Genomic DNA, 20,073 nt, shown 5'->3' with positions numbered 1-20,073 from the left:
AGCACCAGCGCATGAAGGACAGATCATGAAGGACAAAACAGTGCTTTGCACATAGTAAGCGCTTAATAAATGCCATAAAAAAAAAAGGATCGGAATGCAGTAACCTTGAAGAGGTTCAGGGCCTGTGACTCAGTGGAGCCTTTTTTCTGCTCTTCATTCAGATAAACACTTAGCCAACCCAGGGCCAGGCCCAATATCACTACACTGGTGGAAGCTAAATTTTCCTCAGGGGTTTCCTGCCCCTGACAATCCACAAATTAGGAGTGATTTCTCTCTACCCTTGACAAGTGCTCCCTTTAAGAATGCGGGGAGGGTGACTGCATTAGTCTAATGATTTCAAGGGACAGATCTATCAAAAGATGGTGCTGTTAAAATTGTTGTTAAAGGATTGAGAAACCTTTGAAATCAATCCGTCAATCAATGGCATTTATTGAGCATTGACTGTGCGTCGTGCATCGTGCTAGGTTTTTGGGAGGGTGAGATTGATTGATTGAAATGAACTAATAAAAAATTGTTTTTGGTTCTCTGAAAATATTTTAGAGAAAACTCCCGCCTGTGGCCCAGATATTTAGATATTTCCTTTATTGAGAGATTTCCTTTATTTGGCCTGGACTCTCATCAATCCCTCCCCACCCTTGGTCCCCACTTACCTACGTGTTCCGTGAGGATTTCCAAACCAGAGCAGAGAATCAATCAGTCAATCCATAAATCATATTTATTGAGCTCTTACTGTGTGCAGAGCACTCTACTAAGCATTTGGGGGAATGAATACAATTTAACAGTTGGTAGACCCATTCCCTGCCCACAAGGAGCTTACAATCTAGAGGGGGAGACAGACATCAATATAAATACAGGCCTCTGCCTTTCCCCAGATGCCCACGGCTTAAATTAGTGACTCACCCCTAAGATTTTCTCAGCTGGTGAAAGCTAAAGTCTTTTAGACTGTGAGCCCCTTTTAGACTGTAAGCCCACTGTTGGGTAGGGACTGTCTCTATATGTGGCCAACTTGTACTTCCCAAGCGCTTAGTACAGTGCTTTGCACACAGTAAGCGCTCAATAAATACGATCGATTGATTGACTGATTAAAGTGGGACAGTGATTCCTGAGAGTCACAGACCTTGGTGTCAGAAAGACTTGCATTGGAGAGCACCACTATCACCCCATTTTTTGGTGGGGGGGGGGTGGGGGGGGGCAGCTCCCATGTGGTCTTGGATCTCCGCTGAGCCCCGAGAGCCTTCAGTAGAGCAGGAAGAAACAAAAACTGAGAATCCCAGCATGAAACCTGCCATGATCTAGATGTTTCACCTGTACCACGACGGGATGGGGAGAGAGGCAGATCAGAAACTGCTTAGTTTTGGTGGAACCCAGTGACAACAAGTGATTGAAAGCCTTTCATTTTCACTCCATTGCCGGCGGCGATACTGCTGGGTAGCTCTGGACTCCCCACTCTCGCCAGCCAGCAGCCATGGTGGAGGTGAACAGCAGTAAGGAGGAAGGGTGGAGCGGGTGAGGGGATGGCCCGACTTCCTCTGCCTCTTTTTCTGCAGCGACAGATGCTGCTGCTGTTGCCCCTGCCCCTGCCAGGGCCACTTGGGCCATCTGGTAGGACCGTCCTGAGCCCAATCCTTGGAGTTTCTGGTGCGGCTGGACAGAGAGAGAGGCAGGAGAGACTCACTTCCGCTCTTTTCCCCCCCTCCTCTTCTCCTTCCTCCCCTTTCCCTTCCTTCCCCTCCCCTTCCTTCCCTCTCCTCCTCCTCCTCTTCCACTTCCCTCTCCACACTCCTTCCTTTTTCTCTTTTCCATCCTCTATCTTCTCATTCTCCTCCTCCTCCTTCTCATCCCTCTCCTCTTCCTCCTTTTCCTTCCCCCCTACTTCCCTGGCCAAAATTGGGGCCTTAGTGGGCCCCCACTCTACGCCTTTCAGGCTGGAAGATGAACCCCATCCTCCATGTAAAGGGGGCTGTTGGACACCTGACTGCAACACCGAACTAATTTGTTATGTGATTTCAAGGGCTGGATTGGATGTAAGTTTCCCTTCCCTGAAATGTATTCTCAGGACCCTACTATGCCACTGACTAGGGTGTTTATGGGGGAAAAAAAAAACCCACGTCAAAAACTGTAACCAAACGCTTAGCGGTTCACTTCTCACTGTTGTCTGAAATGTCTGAAATTTAATGAGCTTCAGGAGAAAGAAATGAGAAGGATTTCAGACCTGAATATTTTCTCCCTCTGAAAATATTCCTTAGCATATTGCAGAGGCATAAGCACCTGATTGCCTATAAAATACAAAACGATTTCCTACCCATCAGGCGCAAAAGATCTGTAATCCTGAAGCTAGATGAGAAGCCTGTTATTAAGTTTGCAGGAAATAGCCATGATGGTGGAAACTGTCTTTGCTGTTTCCTCCTCTTTTATTATTCCCTTTTTCAAGGGCTAGCTAAAACCTCACTTCTATAAAAATGATGAAAATATGTCAAGCAAAGCTTCAAGATGTAAGGTTTGATCCTTAGTGTGGGAGATAAACTCAGGAAGGGGCACAGATAATATTTTGTAGTACTGATTGCCCTGCCTTTTATGGCAGTCCTTATGGGTACCAAGTATGATTAGCATTTCTCAGTAACTGATATGACTTTTGGGTTTAAGTTGAAGATTACGTCAGTAGGTTCAAAATCGACGCGCTAACATTACAAATCTGACAAAGCCGACTACATCTCAGTAGATGCACAGGAAATACAAATTTACTCCTGATTTTTCACTTCTATGCTTGGCAGGATTTACATGAAAAGGTTTAAGAAACTTTTCAGTGACGTTTTCTTTCTCGTGTGACAATTTAACATATATCACTATAGCAAATTGGTGTCATCGCAGGCTCATTCAACTCAACTAGCAGCAGGAGCCCACCTTCTGATAAACCAGTTTATTTCATGTGTTTAGAAGAACCCGAGGATAGGGGAAAACAGGGATATGTCACTGCCCAGTTAAGGCTCAGTACTTTCATAAGGAAATAATCTTCTGATGCTTGTGGTCTCACCACATGACCTCAAGATTGGCCTAAAATAACGCAAAGGAAATTCCTCTTGGAACACAACGTGTGTGTCGGACGGATACGATTTCTTCTCCGATTTATTCCAGCCCTTCCGGAGCAGTGATCTCTTCCCCAGAGCTCTCTGGCAAAGGTTGGGGGGCTCTGGATTTGGCCCAGCAAACCCCTACCCGATACCCTGGGCGAGGTCACTCAGCTCCTTCTTGCAAGACTGGTGTCCTCTCGTGGGATTTCCTCCATCATTCAGTCCTGGCTTTCAAGGAGAAACTCCCTTCCCTGCAGTAATCATGGAAAATAATGATCAGTCCATCAGGCAGTGGTATTTACTGAGCGCATACTGTGTGTAGAGCACTGTACTGAGCGCTTGGGAAAGTGCAGTACGACGGGCTTTGTCGATGATATCCCACTGTTGGGTAGGGACCGTCTCTATATGTTGCCAACTTGTACTTCCCAAGCGCTTAGTACAGTGCTCTGCACACAGTAAGCGCTCAATAAATACGATTGAATGAATGAATGAATGATATCCCTGCCCATAAGGAGCTTACAGTCTACTAGGGGGAGGCATTAAAATAGATTAGGGATGGGGAAGTAGTTGAGTAGAAGAAGATTTACATGTGAATTGTGGGGCTGGGTCGGTAAGCAGTGTGGCTCGGTGGAAAGAGCACGGGCTTGGGAGTCAGAAGTCATGGGTTCTAATCCCGGCATCGCCACTTGTCAGCTGTGTGACTTTGGGCAAGTCACTTCACTTCTCTGTGCCTCTGTTACCTCATCTGTCAAATGGGGATTAAGACTGTGAGCCCCATATGGGACAACCTGATTACCTTGCATGCCCCCCAGCGCTTAGAACAATGCTTGGCACATAGTAAGCACTTAACAAATACCAGCGTTATTATTATTAATGTCACTGATTATTATTATTATATAATGTCTGTATATATGTATATATGTTTGTACATATTTATTACTCTACTTTATTTGTACATATCTATTCTATTTATTTTATTTTGTTAGTATGTTTGGTTTTGTTCTCTGTCTCCCCCTTTTAGACTGTGAGCCCACTGTTGGGTAGGGACTGTCTCTATATGTTACCAATTTGTACTTCCCAAGCACTTAGTACAGTGCTCTGCACATAGTAAGCGCTCAATAAATACGATTGATGATGATGATGATTGAGGGTTTCAGTTTTGGGTTGAGCACTGGGCTGGAAGTGGGCGGTGATGAATAAAGGGGGCAAGTCAGGGTGATGCAGAAGGGAGTGGGAGAAGAGGAAGGGAGGGCTTAGTCAGGGAAGGCCTCCTGGAGGAGATGGGCCTTCAATAAGCCTCTGAAGCCGGGAAGAGATCCCGTCGCAGGCCAAGCTAGACCTTATCAACATCAGATGGAAGACAACATATGTAGAATGACTGGGGACAGAGTACAGTTGTATTGTACTCTCCCAAGCATTTAGTACAGTGTTTTGCATGTAGTAAGCACTCAATAAATGCCATTGATCAATTGATTGACTTAGAGTCAGGTTTCTCTGGAGGAAAGCAAAAGGAACTCTCTTGTGTGTCATACACTTCAGATAAGAATAATCACTCTGCACCCTAAAAATAAAACAGCCGAACAACTCAAGTCGCTGCTATGGATTGCGGATTGGGGAAACCATGAAAAATCCCGGCAGCCCAAAATGACCTCATCTGCGGTGCGACCTTAGGCAAGTCACATAGCTTCCTAGGGCCTCAGTTACCTCATCTATAAAATGGGGATTAAGACTGTGAGCCCCATGGTGGGACATGGACTGTGTCCAACCTGACGTTCTTCTATCTACCCCAGCTCTTAGTACAGTGCCTGACACGGAGTCACCACTCAAGGGGTACCGTTAAAAAAAGGAATGAGAGAGAGGAGAGAGAAGGGGAGGATTACAGTGCATTCAGGCTGGGATTGATAAAGTTGTTAACTGTGAAGGTATTTAGGCGATGAATAATTTCCCCAGGAAAACCGTCATTGCAACTACCAAGAGGAAAATTAGATTTAACTGTCTGGGCCAATAGTCACCCAGGGATTTACGTTCAGTAATGACTCAGTGTTTCGAAAGATCTAAATTTGTGTGAATTGGGAGGAGATACAAGACGATGTTCTGAGATTCAAAGCGGTTGTAATGGTTGCCGTTTCCAATTACTGCAGCTACCCCCAGGCATTGAACCATTTTGACGAATGGCGATTCAACGGAGGCAGTTGAGGGAAGAATTGCATTATTGATATCACAGCCTCCAGAAAATCCTCTTTTCCCTGCTGAGAGAGACTGTCAGGGAATAGTCTGGGGGGACTGGAGTTTGGGGAGGGCTGAGTGAGAGAAGAGGAGGTAGAAGAGGAAGAAGGATGCATCCCTACTAGAGAAGGGACTGATCTTGCCGGAGGATGCAATTAGGGATTTAGAAGTTGGAGTCGGAGTATGAATTCCGAGTGATCAACCAGGAAACTTTCCCAGCTCCATGGGAACTGCCTCCTGCTGATGACGATGCGGTTGTTCACAAAAAGACAGGTAACGATTTTGATTCGCTTTGCGGATAATTAGGAATCACTTAGCAGATTGTGATACCGCCATCCGGACCAGCATCGTGGTTGCAGAAAATCGGAGTTATTTACCAGCCTACAACCAAGAACCCCCTCTCAGGGTCGCACCTGGAAAATTTCTAGTCCTCTACCAGTCTCGGCTACGGGAGGGAGAGTCAAGCAGAGGCATATCCATTCCATTCCTAGCTTGGGCAGTGGCTAGCGAGCGGAAGGCAATCTGCTACAGGTCAAAACTCACCTGTGCTGGGCAGCAGTGGCTTGGGAGAGACTCGGAGGAGACTCAGTTTACCAGTATTTTTACCAAGAAAACTCTATGGATACACTACCGGAACGTTTGCAGGTGGAGGTGGGGCGTTCTGGGAGAGATTCATTTATTCATTCGATTGTATTTATTGAGAACTTACTGTGTGCAGAGTACTGCAGCGTGGAGAAGCAGCGTGGCTCACTGGAAAGAGCCCGGGCTTTGGAGTCAGCTGTCATGGGTTCAAATCCCAGCTCCGCCAACTGTCAGCTGTGTGACTTTGGGCAAGTCACTTAACTTCTCTGCGCCTCAGTTACCTCATCTGTAAAATGGGGATTGACTGTGAGCCCCCTGTGGGACGACCTGATCAACTTGTAACCTCCCCAGCGCTTAGAACAGTGCTTTGCACATAGTAAGTGCTTAATAAATGCTATTATTATTATTATTATTACTGTACTAAGCGTGTTCATGAGAGAGATCTTCCTCTCAACAGTTCACCACCCAGGATGCTTGGAAAAAAAAAAAAGTACATGAATATATGTGTTCATGCCCATTATAACAGTTACTATTCACAACATAATCACATGTTCACAACCTGTATATATGTTTGTACATATTTATTACTCTATTTATTTATTTTACTTGTACATATCTATTCTATTTATTTTATTTTGTTAGTATGTTTGGTTTTGTTCCCTGTCTCCCCCTTTTAGACTGTGAGCCCACTGTTGGGTAGGGACTGTCTCTCTATGTTGCCAACTTGTACTTCCCAAGTGCTTAGTACAGTGCTCTGCACATAGTAAGCGCTCAATAAATACAATTGATGATAATCGACGCTGTCCCACATTTTTTTCGGGTAAAATTTTGACAGTAGTGTGACGTCGATTATGTAGTCTAAGGGTAAATTCTGCCTGTTATCATTTAGCCTTCAGGAAAAATTCTGAGAGTGCAGAATTAGATTCCCTACTGCTAGTCTCCGGTGACTATATTAGGGTTTGCTGGCTGCCAGGAATATTTGTAATAATAATAATAATGATGATGATGATAATAATGGCGTTTGTCAAGCACTTATGATGTGCCAAGCGCTGTACTGAAGCACTGGGGTGGATCCAAGCAGATGGAGTTGGACACAGTCCCTGTCCCATGTGGGGCTCACGGTCTCAACCCCCGTTTTACAGATGAGGTAACTGAGGCGCAGAGAAGTAAAGTGGCTTGCCCAAGGTCACACAGCAGACAAGTGGCAGAGGCAGGATTAGAACCCATTACCTTCTGTCGTCTCCCACGCCCATGCTCTATCCACTAGGCCACTCCGCTTCTCACCCACTACACTAAGCACTTGGGAGAGTACAGTACACCAGAGTTGGTAATCACGTTCTCCGCTCACAAAGACCTTACATCTTCCTCCTCTTAACTTTCCTCACCTAACTACACTTTGAACACGGCCGAAATGGAAATAAAGCAGTGGCTTTTCAAAACGCATTTGCACTGCTAGAAGAAACACGATAAGCCTATACGGGAATGCCTCCATTTAGCCGGAAGAGGATTTAAATATTGATTCTAAATGGAATCGCGCCTACTGAAAACTGGCTGGCCGTGTCAGATCCCTGAACCCACATCAGCTAGCTAGACGCCGCAGTTGAGGGTTGGGCATTCAGATTTCAGTTAAAGGCAGTCTTCACACTTCCTTATTAAAAAAATCAGATTTTTCAGCGATATTATTAGTCATCTCTCGGCTCCCTTCCCGAGCAAGCGCTGGATGAAGCGGTAAGGGGGTGGGGCGGACGGTGATCGTTTTCCTCCTCTTCATTAGGCCTGATTTAAGCAGCATTTCCAGAGTGATTACTGCCATTGTTCAATGCATTTGAATAAATGAAATGCCTTTTCACTTGAGCCATCAAGAATAGTGTTTATTGAGTGCTTCCAACCCGGAAGGTCCCCTCCTGAACATCTGGGAGAAAAGCGGTGTTCATTCGGATATCGCTAGGAAGTTCACCTCCATGTTCATCTTTTTTTTTCCCTTTAGCCTTCAACCTTCCATTGCTCTCTCTCCCTTCCGTGTCATCCATGCACTTGGATCTGTGACCTTCAGCCTTTTGGCATTCGCCCCACTCCCAGCCCCATGGCACTTGTGAACCTAGCTATAAATGCTATAATTTAAATAATTTATATTAACGTCTGTCCCCTTTCCCTTTGACAGTAAACTCGTTGTGGACGGGGAACGTGTCTACCCCCGCTTCGCTCTCTTCAAAACCTCTAAATATTTATGTTTAGGAATTCTGGCATTGGGGAGGCAATCGGGTTGGCAGTTGGCAAGGCAAAGGAAAAAAAGAGCATTTCTTTTACCCACTGCTAGTGGGGCAGCGACGTGTCACTTCATTATTCAGAACTTTCCAAAACTCTTAGTACAGTGAATCCCACCAAGTGGGATGTTACTATTATGGCTAGGGTAGAAGGAATGGATTTATTTAGCATCTGCTGAGGGCCATGCCTCTCACTAAGCCCTTGGGAAATACAACAAGCCCAAGGTATGTTCTTTGCCCATAAAGAACATAGAAAACCAGCATGGCCTAGGGCTAGAGCACAGGCTTGGGAGTTAGAAGGACCTGGGTTCTAATCCCTGTCTGCTGTGTGACTTTAGGCAGGTCACTTCAGTTTTCTGTGCCTCATCTGTAAAAGGGAGATTAGGACTGTAAACCCCATGTGGGACGTGGACCGTGTCCAACCCGGTAAGCTCGTATCCACCCCAGTGCTTAGAACAGCGCGTGGCACATACTAAGCACTTCGCAGATGCCGCAATTATTATTAGTAGTAGTATTTCATTCTGCGGTTAGAGGTCAGGTCCTTTCTGGTCAATTGGAGTCTGGATAGGAACAGGGCTGGTGAATCCTGACCCCAGCCTGGAGAAATCCTTTGGGAATCCAGGGACATTCTGGGGCTAATTTATAGGTATGATAGTGGGCTATTCAAAAATAAAATAAAATAAAAGCGGCCAGCAATGAGCAAAATTCAGGGAGCAAAGAGTATGCCATATAGTTACTACCCAAGTGATTACAGACTCTTTTTTATGGCATTCTTTAAGCGCTATCTGCCAGGCACTGTACTAATTCCTGGGGGTTGGACATGGTCCACGTCCCACATGGGGTTCATGGTCCTAATCCCTATTTCGCAGATAGGGAACCGAGATTTGTCCAAGGTCACACAGCAGACACGTGGCGGAGCCGGAATTAGAACCCGGGTCCTTTGGATTCCCAGGCCCGTGTTCTTTCGACTGGGCCATGCCGCTCGGGACTCCCAGTGAGGTCGGAAAATGAGGGAAAAAACGTTCTCATCTGTGTTCTGTTAGCATTTTGAGTTGAAGAGAATGTGAGAACTAAACGATTCGGTACTGAATTTCTGACAGGTTAACGACTTGGAGCACAACGCTTCTGCAAATGATGAAACGATTAAGGATTACCCTTGTCACCTTCCCTGTTGCCTTTGAGGAGGCTGTGTCCTTTATTCCCGACGGTATTTTGGGAGGGAAACCGGGATTCCATGACAAGGAATATGATCTAGGCTCAGTGTGTTATGGGCTGTTTTATGAATTGAAGTTTGGTGACCTTAAAGTGGGGGGTGGTCAGGTTTTGTGAACTGCTTTTCACGGCCATAAGGCAATAGCATTGAAACGTTTATAGTGATCTCCCGAGCCGTTGATCTAAGCACTAGGGAGAATGCTTAGTAATAATAATAATAATAATAATAAAATAATAATGGCGTTTGTTAAGCACTTACTATGTGCAAATCACCATTTTAAGCGCTGGGGAGGATGCAAGGTGATCAGGTTGTCCCACTTGGGAGTGCCCAGCGCATAATAAGCACTTAACACATGCCACAATTATCATTATTATTAATAGTATTAGAAACACATTGTATATTTCTCTTTCGATCCTTCGCCGGGAGGGTCAGTTTGTGGGTCAGGGTTGGCCTCTGCCGCAGAGAGGAGACAGATAATCGCTCTCCCCCCCTTCAAACCTTATTGAAGGCCCCTCTCCTCCAAGAAGCCTTCCCTGACTGAGTCCTCCTCCAAGAGAAGCAGCGTGGCTCAGTGGAAAGAGCCTGGGCTTGGGAGTCAGAGGTTGTGGGTTCTAATCCCAGCTCTGCCACTTGTCTGCTGTGTGACCTTGGGCAAGCCGCTTAACCTCTCCGGGCCTCAGGTACCTCATCTGTAAAATAATAATAATAATAATGATGGCATTTATTAAGCGCTTACTATGTGCAAAGCACTGTTCTAAGTACTGGGGAGGTTACAAGGTGATCAGGTTGTCCCACGGGGGGCTCACAGTCTTCATCCCCATTTTACAGATGAGGTTACTGAGGCACAGAGAAGTGAAGCGACTTGCCCAAAGTCACACAGCTGACAATTGGCGGGGCCGGGATTTGAACCCATGACCTCTGACTCCAAAGCCCGTGCTCTTTCCACTGAGCCACACTGCTTCTCTAAAAGCAGTGTAAAATGAGGATTAGGACTGTGAATCCCACATGGGACAACCCGCTTACCTTGTATCTACCCCAGCGCTTAGAACAGTGCTTAGCACATAGTAAGTGCTCAATAAATACATTTATTTTATTTGGTTAATATGTTTTGTTTTGTTGTCTGTCTCCCCCTTCTAGACTGTGAGCTCGCTGTTGGGTAGGGACCGTCTCTATGTTGCCAACTTGTACTTCCCGAGCGCTTAGTACAGTGCTCTGCACACAGTAAGTGCTCAATAAACAAGATTGAATGAATAGCGCTTAGTACAGTGCTCTGCACACAGTAAGTGCTCAATAAATAAGATTGAATGAATAAATGCTTAATACAGTGCTCTGCACACAGTAAGCACACGAGAAGCGGCGTGGCTCAGTGGAAGGAGCCCGGGCTTTGGAGTCAGAGGTCATGGGTTCAAATCCCGTCTCCACCAACTGTCAGCTGTGTGACTGGGCAAGTCACTTCACTTCTCTGGGCCTCAGTTACCTCATCTGTAAAATGGGGATGAAGACTGTGAGCCCCCTGTGGGACAACCTGATCATCTTGTAACCTCCCCAGCGCTTAGAACAGGGGTTTGCACATAGTAAGCGCTTAATAAATGCCATCATTATTATTATTATTATTATTATTAAGCACTCAATAAATGATTGAATGAATGAATTAGTACAGTGCTCTGCACACAGTAAGCGCTCAATAAATACAATTAAATGAATGAATGAATGAATCTCCCACTCCCTTCTGCTCCGCTCTGACTCACTCCCTCATTCATCCTCCCTCCCACCCCCACAGCACCTCTGTAGAGATCTGTGTATAATTTATTAGTTTACCTATTTATTGATATGAATGCCTGTTTCCCCCTCTGGACTGTGAGCTCGGTGTGGGCAGGGAATGTGCCTGTCCACTGTTACCTTGTCCTCTCCCCAGCGCTCAGTACAGAGCTCTGCACAGCGTTAGGTGCTCAGTAAGTAGGACTGGATGCCTCAATCGACGGATCGATTGTGGGATTGACTGACGGTTCGGTTCGGGGCGCTCAGAGGGGGCGCGTTGTAGCGAGAGGGAGGGACTCGCCGAGGGCGCCCCCTGCTGGCCGCGGTCGGGAGGGAGGGAGGGAGGGAAAGGCGGCGCGCCCCCTGCTGGCCGCGGCCCGAAGGGAGGGAGGGAAAGGCGGCGCGCCCCCTGCTGGCCGCGGCTGGGAGGGAGGGAGGGAAAGGCTGCGCGCCCCCTGCTGGCCGAGGCCGGGAGGGAGGGAGGGGAAAGGCGGCGCGCCCCCTGCTGGCCGCGGCCGGGAGGGAGGGAGGGAGGGAGGGAAAGGCGGCGCGCCCCCTGCTGGCCGCGGCCGGGAGGGAGGGAGGGAGGGAAAGGCGGCGCGCCCCCTGCTGGCCGCGGCCGGGAGGGAGGGAGGGAGGGAAAGGCGGCGCGCCCCCTGCTGGCCGCGGCCGGGAGGGAGGGAGGGAGGGAGGGAAAGGCGGCGCGCCCCCTGCTGGCCGCGGTCGGGAGGGAGGGAGGGAGGGAAGGAAAGGCGCGCCCCCTGCTGGCCGCGGCCGGGAGGGAGGGAGGGAGGGAAGGAAAGGCGGCGCGCCCCCTGCTGGCCGAGGCCGGGAGGGAGGGAGGGAGGGAAAGGCGGCGCGCCCCCTGCTGGCCGCGGCCGGGAGGGAGGGAGTGAGGGAAAGGCGGCGCGCCCCCTGCTGGCCGAGGCCGCGCGGGAGGGGCACCAAGCCCCCCCCTCCGCTGGCCGCGGCCGGGAGTGAGAGACAGCGCACCCCCCGCTGGCCGTGGTCGGGAGCGCGGGAAGGAGGGAGGGAGGAGGGGCGGCGCGTCCCCTGCTGGCCGCGGGCGGGAAGGAGGGAAGGAGGGAGGGAGGGAAAGGCGGCGCGCCCCCTGCTGGCCGCGGGTGGGAGGGAAAGGCGGCGCGTCCCCCGCTGGCCGCGGGTGGGAGGGAAAGGCGGTGCGTCCCCTGCTGGCCGCGGGCGGGAGGGAAGGCGGCGCGCCCCCCGCTGGCCGCGGTCGGGAGCGCGTGGGGCTGAGGGCGGCTTGGTGCGCAGGCGCGTCCCCGCCTCCGGCCGCGCCCCCTAGCGGGCACCGCCCACTGGGGGCCCGGGGGGTCGGCCGCGCGGCACCGGGCGCCGGCCACCGAACGCGGGGCTCCGGGCACCGCCGGAAACGGGACGAGGGAACGGAGGAGGGATCAAGGGAAGGGAGCCGGCCGCGCTCCGCCCCCCGCGCTCCGGGCCGCGCACAAAGTTGTAGCGGTGGGCGGAGGCCCGGGAGGGAGGGAGGGAGGAGCGGGAGGAGCGGGCGGCCCGGGGGGCTCGGCCTGTCGGCGGCCCCGAGCCGGACCCCCCCCCCCCCCCGAGCCGGGCCCGCGGAGCATGTGGCGCCTGCTGCCCCTGGTGCGGGCCCGGCCCCGGCCCGGCCTCGGCCTCCCCTTCGGGCCGGGGCCCGTGTCCCTCCTCCGTGTCCCGGCCCCGGCCCCCGCCGCCGCGGCCCGCGGCCTGGGCACGCACCCGAAGAGGGAGCCCATGGAGGCGCTGAACAGCGCGCAGGCCGCCCGGGACTTCATCTACAGCCTGCACTCCACCGAGAGGACCTGCCTCCTCCGGGAGCTGCACCGCTTCGAGTCCATCGCCATCGCGCAGGGTGAGCGGCCGGACCCGGCACACACAGCGTCACGGGTCGCCGCCTTGCACTTCCCAAGCGCTTAGTCCAGTGCTCTGCACATCGTGAGCGCTCAGTAAATGCGATTGATGGTGATGATGGTGATCACACACACCGCCACCACACCGCAACGACGACGACAAGAAGAAGAAGAATAGTAATAACGACGGCATTTAGGAAGCGCCTACTGTGTGCAGAGCGCTGTTCTAAGCGCCGGGGAGGTTGCAAGGTGACCGGGTTGTCCCGCGGGGGGCTCACAGGCTTCAGCCCCATTTGACGGATGAGGTCACTGGGGCACAGAGAAGTGAAGTGACTTGAAGTCACTTCAAGTGAAGTGAAGTGACAGTCACACAACTGACAGTTGGCGGAGCCGGGATTTGAACCCACGACCTCCGACTCCCAAGCCCGGGCTCTATCCACTGAGACACGCTGCTTCTCCTACACCCGGACCCATCGCCGGGCCCTGCCCTTTCCCCTTCCCCTTCCCCATCTCCCTCTCCATTCCCTTCTCCACCTCTGTCCCCTTCTCCTTCCCCATCCCTCTCCCCTTCCCCATCCCCTTTCCCTTCTCCACCCCTTAGCCCCATCCCCTTTCCCTTCCCCATCCCCTTCTCCATCCCCTTTTTCCCTTCTCCACCCCCTTTTTCCCTTCTCCATCCCCTTTTTCCCTTCCCCATCCCCTTTTTCCCTTCTCCATCCCCTTTTTCCCTTCCCCATCCCCTTTTTCCCTTCCCCGTCCCCTTTTTCCCTTCTCCATCCCCTTTTTCCCTTCCCCATCCCCTTTTTCCCTTCCCCATCCCCTTTTTCCCTTCTCCATCCCCTTCTCCATCCCCTTCTCCCCCATCCTCTTCTCCCTTCCCATCCCCTTCTCCCTTCCCTAACCACTTCTTCCTTCCCCATCTCCCTTCAAAGCCCTACTGAGAGCTCACCTCCCCGGACCGAGCCCCCTCCTTCCTCTCCCCTTCCTTCCCCTCCCCACATCACCTATATATATGTATATATGTTTGTACGGATTTATTGCTTTATTTTACTTGTACATATTTATTCTATTTATTTTATTTTGTTAATATGTTTTGTTGTCTGGCCCCCCCTTCTAGACTGTGAGCCCGCTGTTGGGTAGGGACCGTCTCTAGATGTTGCCGACTTGGACTTCCCAAGCGCTTAGTCCAGTGCTCTGCACACAGTAAGCGCTCAATAAATACGACTGAATGAATGAATCTCTTTCCCCTTCTCCTTCCCCATCCCCTCCCCCTGCCCTAACCGCTTCTTTCCCATCGCCTTCTCCTTCCCTATCCCCTGCCCTATCCACTTCTTCCCCATCCCTTTCTCCTCCATCCCTTTCCCCTTCCCCCCTTCTTACCATCTCGGGGAGCAAGTTAGGCAGGTTGAGAAGTCTGCCTGGGAGCAAGAGGCACCCCCCTGGCACTCTCCCAAGCACTTGGTACAGTGCTTTGCACATAGTAAGTGCTCAATAAATACAATTAATAATAGTAGTAGTAGACATCTCGACCTACAAGGCTCAACTGAAGCCCCGTTTGCTGCCTCGGAGAAGTGGTGCCCATGCTCTCTGGGGCTAGGACTTGAGTGCCACCCAAGTGCCCGGTTAGGTCTCCCACCCTCACAGAGTCAATCCATCACTGCTGTTTACCGAGCGCTGACTAGGTGCAGAGCACTGTACTGAGCGCCCGGGAGAGCGCAGTGCAACAGAATTAGCAGACGTGTTCCCTGCCTGTGACAAACTTACAGTGAAGGAACGCGGTAGCCAGCTGCCGGGGCAAACCCATCGACCAGGTGGGAAGACGCATCTTGTGGGGTGGGGGATCATTTGTTTTTAGAGTAATAATTAATAATTCTGGTATTGGTTAAGCGCTTACCATGCGTCAGGCACTGTACTAAGCACAGGGGTGAATACAGGTAAACCAGGTTGGGCCCAATCCCTGTCCTACATGGGACTCACAGTCTCAATCCCCTTCACTGCCCCTTCCAGCCAAAAGTGACTTCCTTCGTACCCAAGGATGCTCTGAGCTACTCCGTGTAGGACATCTAAGGTTGAGGATGCCCGGTAAAGGAATGCTTCCCATAGGGTTTCTTGGGAGGTGCGAGGAAAGGGAGAACACGAAAGATAGAAAGGAGAGAATTCCGAAACGGTGCCCCACTTTTCTAGAGGAAAGGCCCAGAGAGGAAACGGGGGAAAAAACAAACCACCGATCACAGAGTTAAAGCCAGAAGTGTAGGCCGACCGGTGTTGTCGTTGGGGATTTTAAAGGGAGCGCTATATAAAGCAGGGCTATATAAAGCGGTATTCCAGCATCTTTATGGAAAAGCTGCAGCCGAAAGGATATTGAAAGAGTGAGGACGCAGTGAGTCGGAACTGCTTTTCTCTCCTTGGGTGACTTGGAAAAGTGCGATGTGCAGAAAATACAGTTATAGAAATGTGAGAATGCTTTGAATGTTCCTTATGTCTTTCAGTAGGATATGCTGTTGTTCTCAAGGCCATTGACCATTCATTTAAAAAAAACCAAAACTTCAACATACCTCGATTTGGGGTAGGGTTGTTGAAGGTGCATGCACATGGTTTATTTTGTCAGTTGTTTTGCAAAGCATCGTTTACGTTACCTCATTATACTAGCTATAAAATCACGGTAGATTAACTCTTTGACCCCATTTGGAATCGTTTTATCAGTTGAGTTTTTTTGGCCGCAGGGGATTGTAGAATGATTTATAGTATCCCGTGATTCCAGTATTTACATTCACCTGCATTTCACTCTGGGCAGCACCTGCAAATTAAGGTGATGAAAATTCGGATCAACACGCATGAAAAGTGCTCACGATTTAGTCGCGACTATTATCTGGATAAAAATGCACCCTTGTACGTGCAGAGGTGCATAGCCTTGCCCATCAGTGCATATTAAAATGCTCACCATTCCAAATATATGTCTGAAAAGGCAAATAAGTTAGTCGTGTATTTGGAGAGTGGCTTATTCCTGAATTCTGCATGTGCAATCACAACAGGACGTGTTTCTGTGCTGGTTTATACGTATATAGCCACCCTGAAACGTTTGTGGTGTATGCGATATATATATATATATATATATATATATATATATATATATATATATATATATATATATAGACATTGGGACGCCTGTTGTGAGATCTGCTAGAAAAACCTGCTGATAGTGTGCAGTAATTCTTGAAAAGCCCTTTCCACAGTGGAACTGAACAAGTTGAAGCTGAATTTTCAAATTCTTCAGAAAGATTTTCATTTGACAGCAGTACTGACGTGTAGTGGAGTTGTAAAGTTTTACCCTTTCCAAACTGATATTTAGAAATTTACAGTCCTATTTGGAAGACTGTTTAGTGGAGAAATTAAAGGATGCCCATGCTCTCTTCAGAATCCTAGAGCCAGAAGGGAGCTCGCGGGCCGATGTAACAAAATAAATCCCCATAACAATATAGAAAAGTCTTGGATTTAAATTGTCATTCCCTAACGTTACCACTAATAGGATTCTTAATGTTAGCCAAGGTTTTAGTTTGTAAATATGAATGGCTGCTCATATTGCATACGTTAAAAAAAAAAGCATGTTATATTTTTAAAGAAGCATTAGAAAAACATAATAATTAGAGAAATTAAGTTAGCTAAGCAAGTGAAAATTATACTACTGGTGCATTTTTCTTTTACTAGTCCTTTAGAATTAATAGTTAAAAATAACCTCCGATATTGGCTTGAACTATTCAAATCTCGGCTATTTTGGACAAATAAAGCTGCCCCTTATTGCAGCATGCTCACTGTAAGATTTCCAGTGGCATAAAGAAGTCTGTCTTGGCTACTCCAAGAAAAGGCATTCCTGGATATGTGGTAAAGTTTTACTTTGGAAATCCAGAATAAACTCTAGAAGTATTGGGAGTCATCATGGGTTAGCCTTATCTGCCTGCTCCAGTCAGGGAATTAACTTTCTTCTAAATATTAATTTCAAGCATCAGTCGATATTTATCTGATCAGTTATAACACGGCCAAACTCAAAATTGGTAGGTTAGGTTTCTCTTAAAGAGATTTTGTGGCATGCCTTGACATCCAGCGCTTAGAACAGTGCTTTGCACATAGTAAGCGCTTAACATACCATCATTATTATTATTAGTATCGCTGTTTAAAATGTGTAAAAATGCTATTTTAAAATTTAGAAGTAATCTTTAATGTTAACAGCTGTTAGAGACCTCTTTAAGAGATCAGCTACAATTAAGGGGGGCCCGGGGGAAGAACGCTTTTAATCCTGCAACCTTTGAAGTGACTTAATTAAGACAGGTAAGGGTGGGAAGCAGTGTGGTCTAGTGGACCTAGGAGTAAGAGGACCTGGGTTTTAATGCCGGCTCTGTCACTTATCTGCCGTGTGACCTTGGGCAAATCACTTGACTTCTCTGTGCCTCAGTTTCCTCAACTGTAAACTGAGGATTCATTACCTTTTCTCCCTCCTACTTAGACTGTGAGCCCCATGTAGAACAGGGACTGTGTCTGACTCGATTAACACGTATCCAAGCGCTTAGTACAGTGCTCTGCACACAGTAAGCGCTCAGTAAATACGATTAAATTGATTGAATCTACTTGGTACGTAATAAGCACTAAACAGATGACAATAAAAAAGACACTTCCTATGTGCAAGAGTCCAAAAGAGGTGGTTAGATATTTCATTAAAAAAAGCTCCAGAGAAGAGATGTACCCGAATAGTGAAAAGGAAATGATACGGTTGCCAAAATCATCTCTTATGTCTCTTTGTTATGTCCCTGGGTAAACACAGGTATCTGGAAATTGCTTCTAACTCGGTTTCATGTTTAAGGATTGACCCTTAGAAATTGTAGACGGACTAGAATTTTGGAATCCCAAATTGCCGGCTTGCGTAAATAGCAGACTTCCACTGCAGTGAAGAACCTGCAAGTCTTCATCGGTGGTGGAAGTAGGGGATGAGGTCGGCCAAGGACGCTTGTACTCCAGGCAATAAGGAAGAGCCATGGGGGATGGGGTAGGGGGGTCCTGGGGGGTCCTGGGGAGCCCATCCTTAGGGGAGGATGAGGGTTTGGGGTGGCTTATGTCTGATGGAGGTTTCCTGCTTCTCCCCTCTGATCCCCATTGATCTGTGGGGAATCCACCAGGTAAGCCAGGTTTGCAATCTGTGCTTCCTCGGCGGTCACAGGGATCTAAAAAGCCCTGCCTCTCGCTACTCCCCAGGGATGAGGTGCCGTAGAAGGATTGAGAAAAACAAAACATTACTTTGACAGCTGGCGTATAGCATGAGATTCTGAAAGCGTTTATAAAGATCCAAGATCAGGTGATTATTCAAGGGACTTAACCCGTAACTTGCTTAAAAAGTGAATCTGTGAAAAAACCTAAAGTGTGAGTTTAGGGCACTGATTTTGGTGCAGGTGTCTTTTCCTTTGGACTCTCGCCCTGCCTCCGGGTGGACCCCTCAATGCAGTTGTGCTTTGGCATTTAGAGGCGATAAGGACCTCCCATCCCGTCTTCTGATGTCCGCCCTGAATTCCCCAGGCAGCAGTGTACCCTCTGGTTGCCACTCTTTTGCCCTTGGGAGCCCTATTTGTATAGTGTCCTGCGGGGACAGGGTCTTCGAAGGAAACTGCCCACTACTCTGCTTTTTTAAACTCAGGTTTCTCAGCCGTTCCGTGAAAATGATCGGAACACTCTTTAATTCTCCACAGTGGAGCAAGCTCATCCTCCTTGATTTGAACAGCCAGGTAAAAATGTACATTCAAGAGCGTGCTTTAGAATTCGACCTGAGGCCAAACAATTTATTGTAGCCGAAGTTGAAAGTTTTAAGACCTCTTTAATAATTCTTAAAAGTGGATTTTTTTTTCTCATTATCAGCAGCAACCAATAGTGACTCACACTACACTTACAGAGTCACACACCATCAATTCATGAGGCGTTGCAAGGCATCTAGTTGGGAGGAGAAGGGGGAGAGGAAGAGAGGATTGAGAAAGAATTGGGGCAGATTCTCCATGTGTGTGGGTTGTTTGTCCCTGGTAGTATTGAGGAACTGAGAAACTTTCAAATCACTAGGATTCCACTTACTGTAATGTATCAATGTGCAGACTAAACTGGAGGTACTCCAGTTGTTGGATGTGCATCAGTTAGCTTGTTTCTGGACTGTCAGCTCCTCGTGGGCGGGGAACGTGTCTCCCAGCTCTGTTGTACTGTCCCAAGTGCTTAGTACAGTGCTCTGTATCCAGTAAGTGCTAAGTAAATTCCATTGATTGTCAGCTGCCAAATCCATTGACTGGCAGAAATGGAAGACACCCCCCCACACACACACACCTTCCTTCCAGGAGACCATCTCACTCCTTGCTGGACTATGGATGTCCAAAGGCTGGGGTCAGACGCTCCCTCCATCCATCAGTGGTACTTACTGAGTGCTTGCTGTGTGCAGAACACCGTATTAGGCTCTCGGGAGAGAACAACAAAGCAGAATTAGCAGACACTCTGCCCGTAATGAGCTTACAGTCGTTTCCTGCGGGGGAAGACAGGGCTTCCAGACCTCCAACACAGGTGGAAAGGGAGGGATCCCTGAAACTGGGCTGCTGCCAGAATGGATTTCAGCCAGAAAGTTAATGTGCAGCTTAATTCCCAGCATCGCGTTCTACCAGGGTTGCAGTTCAGGGCCTGGACCCCCTGGGTCACGATCCTTGGACCCAAGCCGACCCACGCAGGTCTTTAGGTACCCCACCAGGAAGTAAGCTCTCTGTAGGCAGGGAACATATCACTTGGTTAATCTGGACTTCCCAAGCTCAGTGCACCGCTCGATAAATGCTGCTGCTACTTGTATTACTATGAAAATCTGGCTCCAAGTGGCAGCAAAAATTAGCCTTTGGGAACCATTCCAATGCTTCTCTACCTTTTGAAGTAGACCAGCAGAGTATAAAAATGATTAGGGGGGGGGGAGTGTTTGGCTTCATAAGTACATATTTGAATTGTCTTTGCAACCACAATGTGTTTTTGTGAATGCCCTCTTGTATCTGGCACTGTAAAAAAACGGGGCGGGGGGGCGGGAGGGGATGGGCTCTAGA

General features: G+C 48.7%; 1 protein-coding gene and 1 non-coding gene across 2 annotated transcripts in view; both read left to right on the top strand.

The window, feature by feature from the left end:
- Positions 1–5,689: 5,689 nt before the first annotated feature.
- LOC119940446 lies at positions 5,690–5,827 on the top strand. The gene has a single exon (XR_005454923.1). It is a non-coding gene; the product is annotated as a small nucleolar RNA SNORA7 (small nucleolar RNA).
- A 6,944-nt stretch (positions 5,828–12,771) lies between these two features.
- TMEM65 (transmembrane protein 65) overlaps positions 12,772–20,073 on the top strand; it is a 30,733-nt gene continuing 23,431 nt past the window's right edge. The window contains exon 1 of the mRNA XM_038760208.1: positions 12,772–12,981. Within this exon, the coding sequence (XP_038616136.1) occupies positions 12,864–12,981 (118 nt within the window). The 5' untranslated portion in view covers positions 12,772–12,863. The remainder of the gene's footprint in view (positions 12,982–20,073) is intronic.

The sequence above is a fragment of the Tachyglossus aculeatus genome, chromosome 18, assembly GCF_015852505.1.
Source record: "Tachyglossus aculeatus isolate mTacAcu1 chromosome 18, mTacAcu1.pri, whole genome shotgun sequence".
Taxonomy (NCBI): domain Eukaryota; kingdom Metazoa; phylum Chordata; class Mammalia; order Monotremata; family Tachyglossidae; genus Tachyglossus; species Tachyglossus aculeatus.
This window is presented reverse-complemented; position numbering and strand designations above follow the sequence as displayed.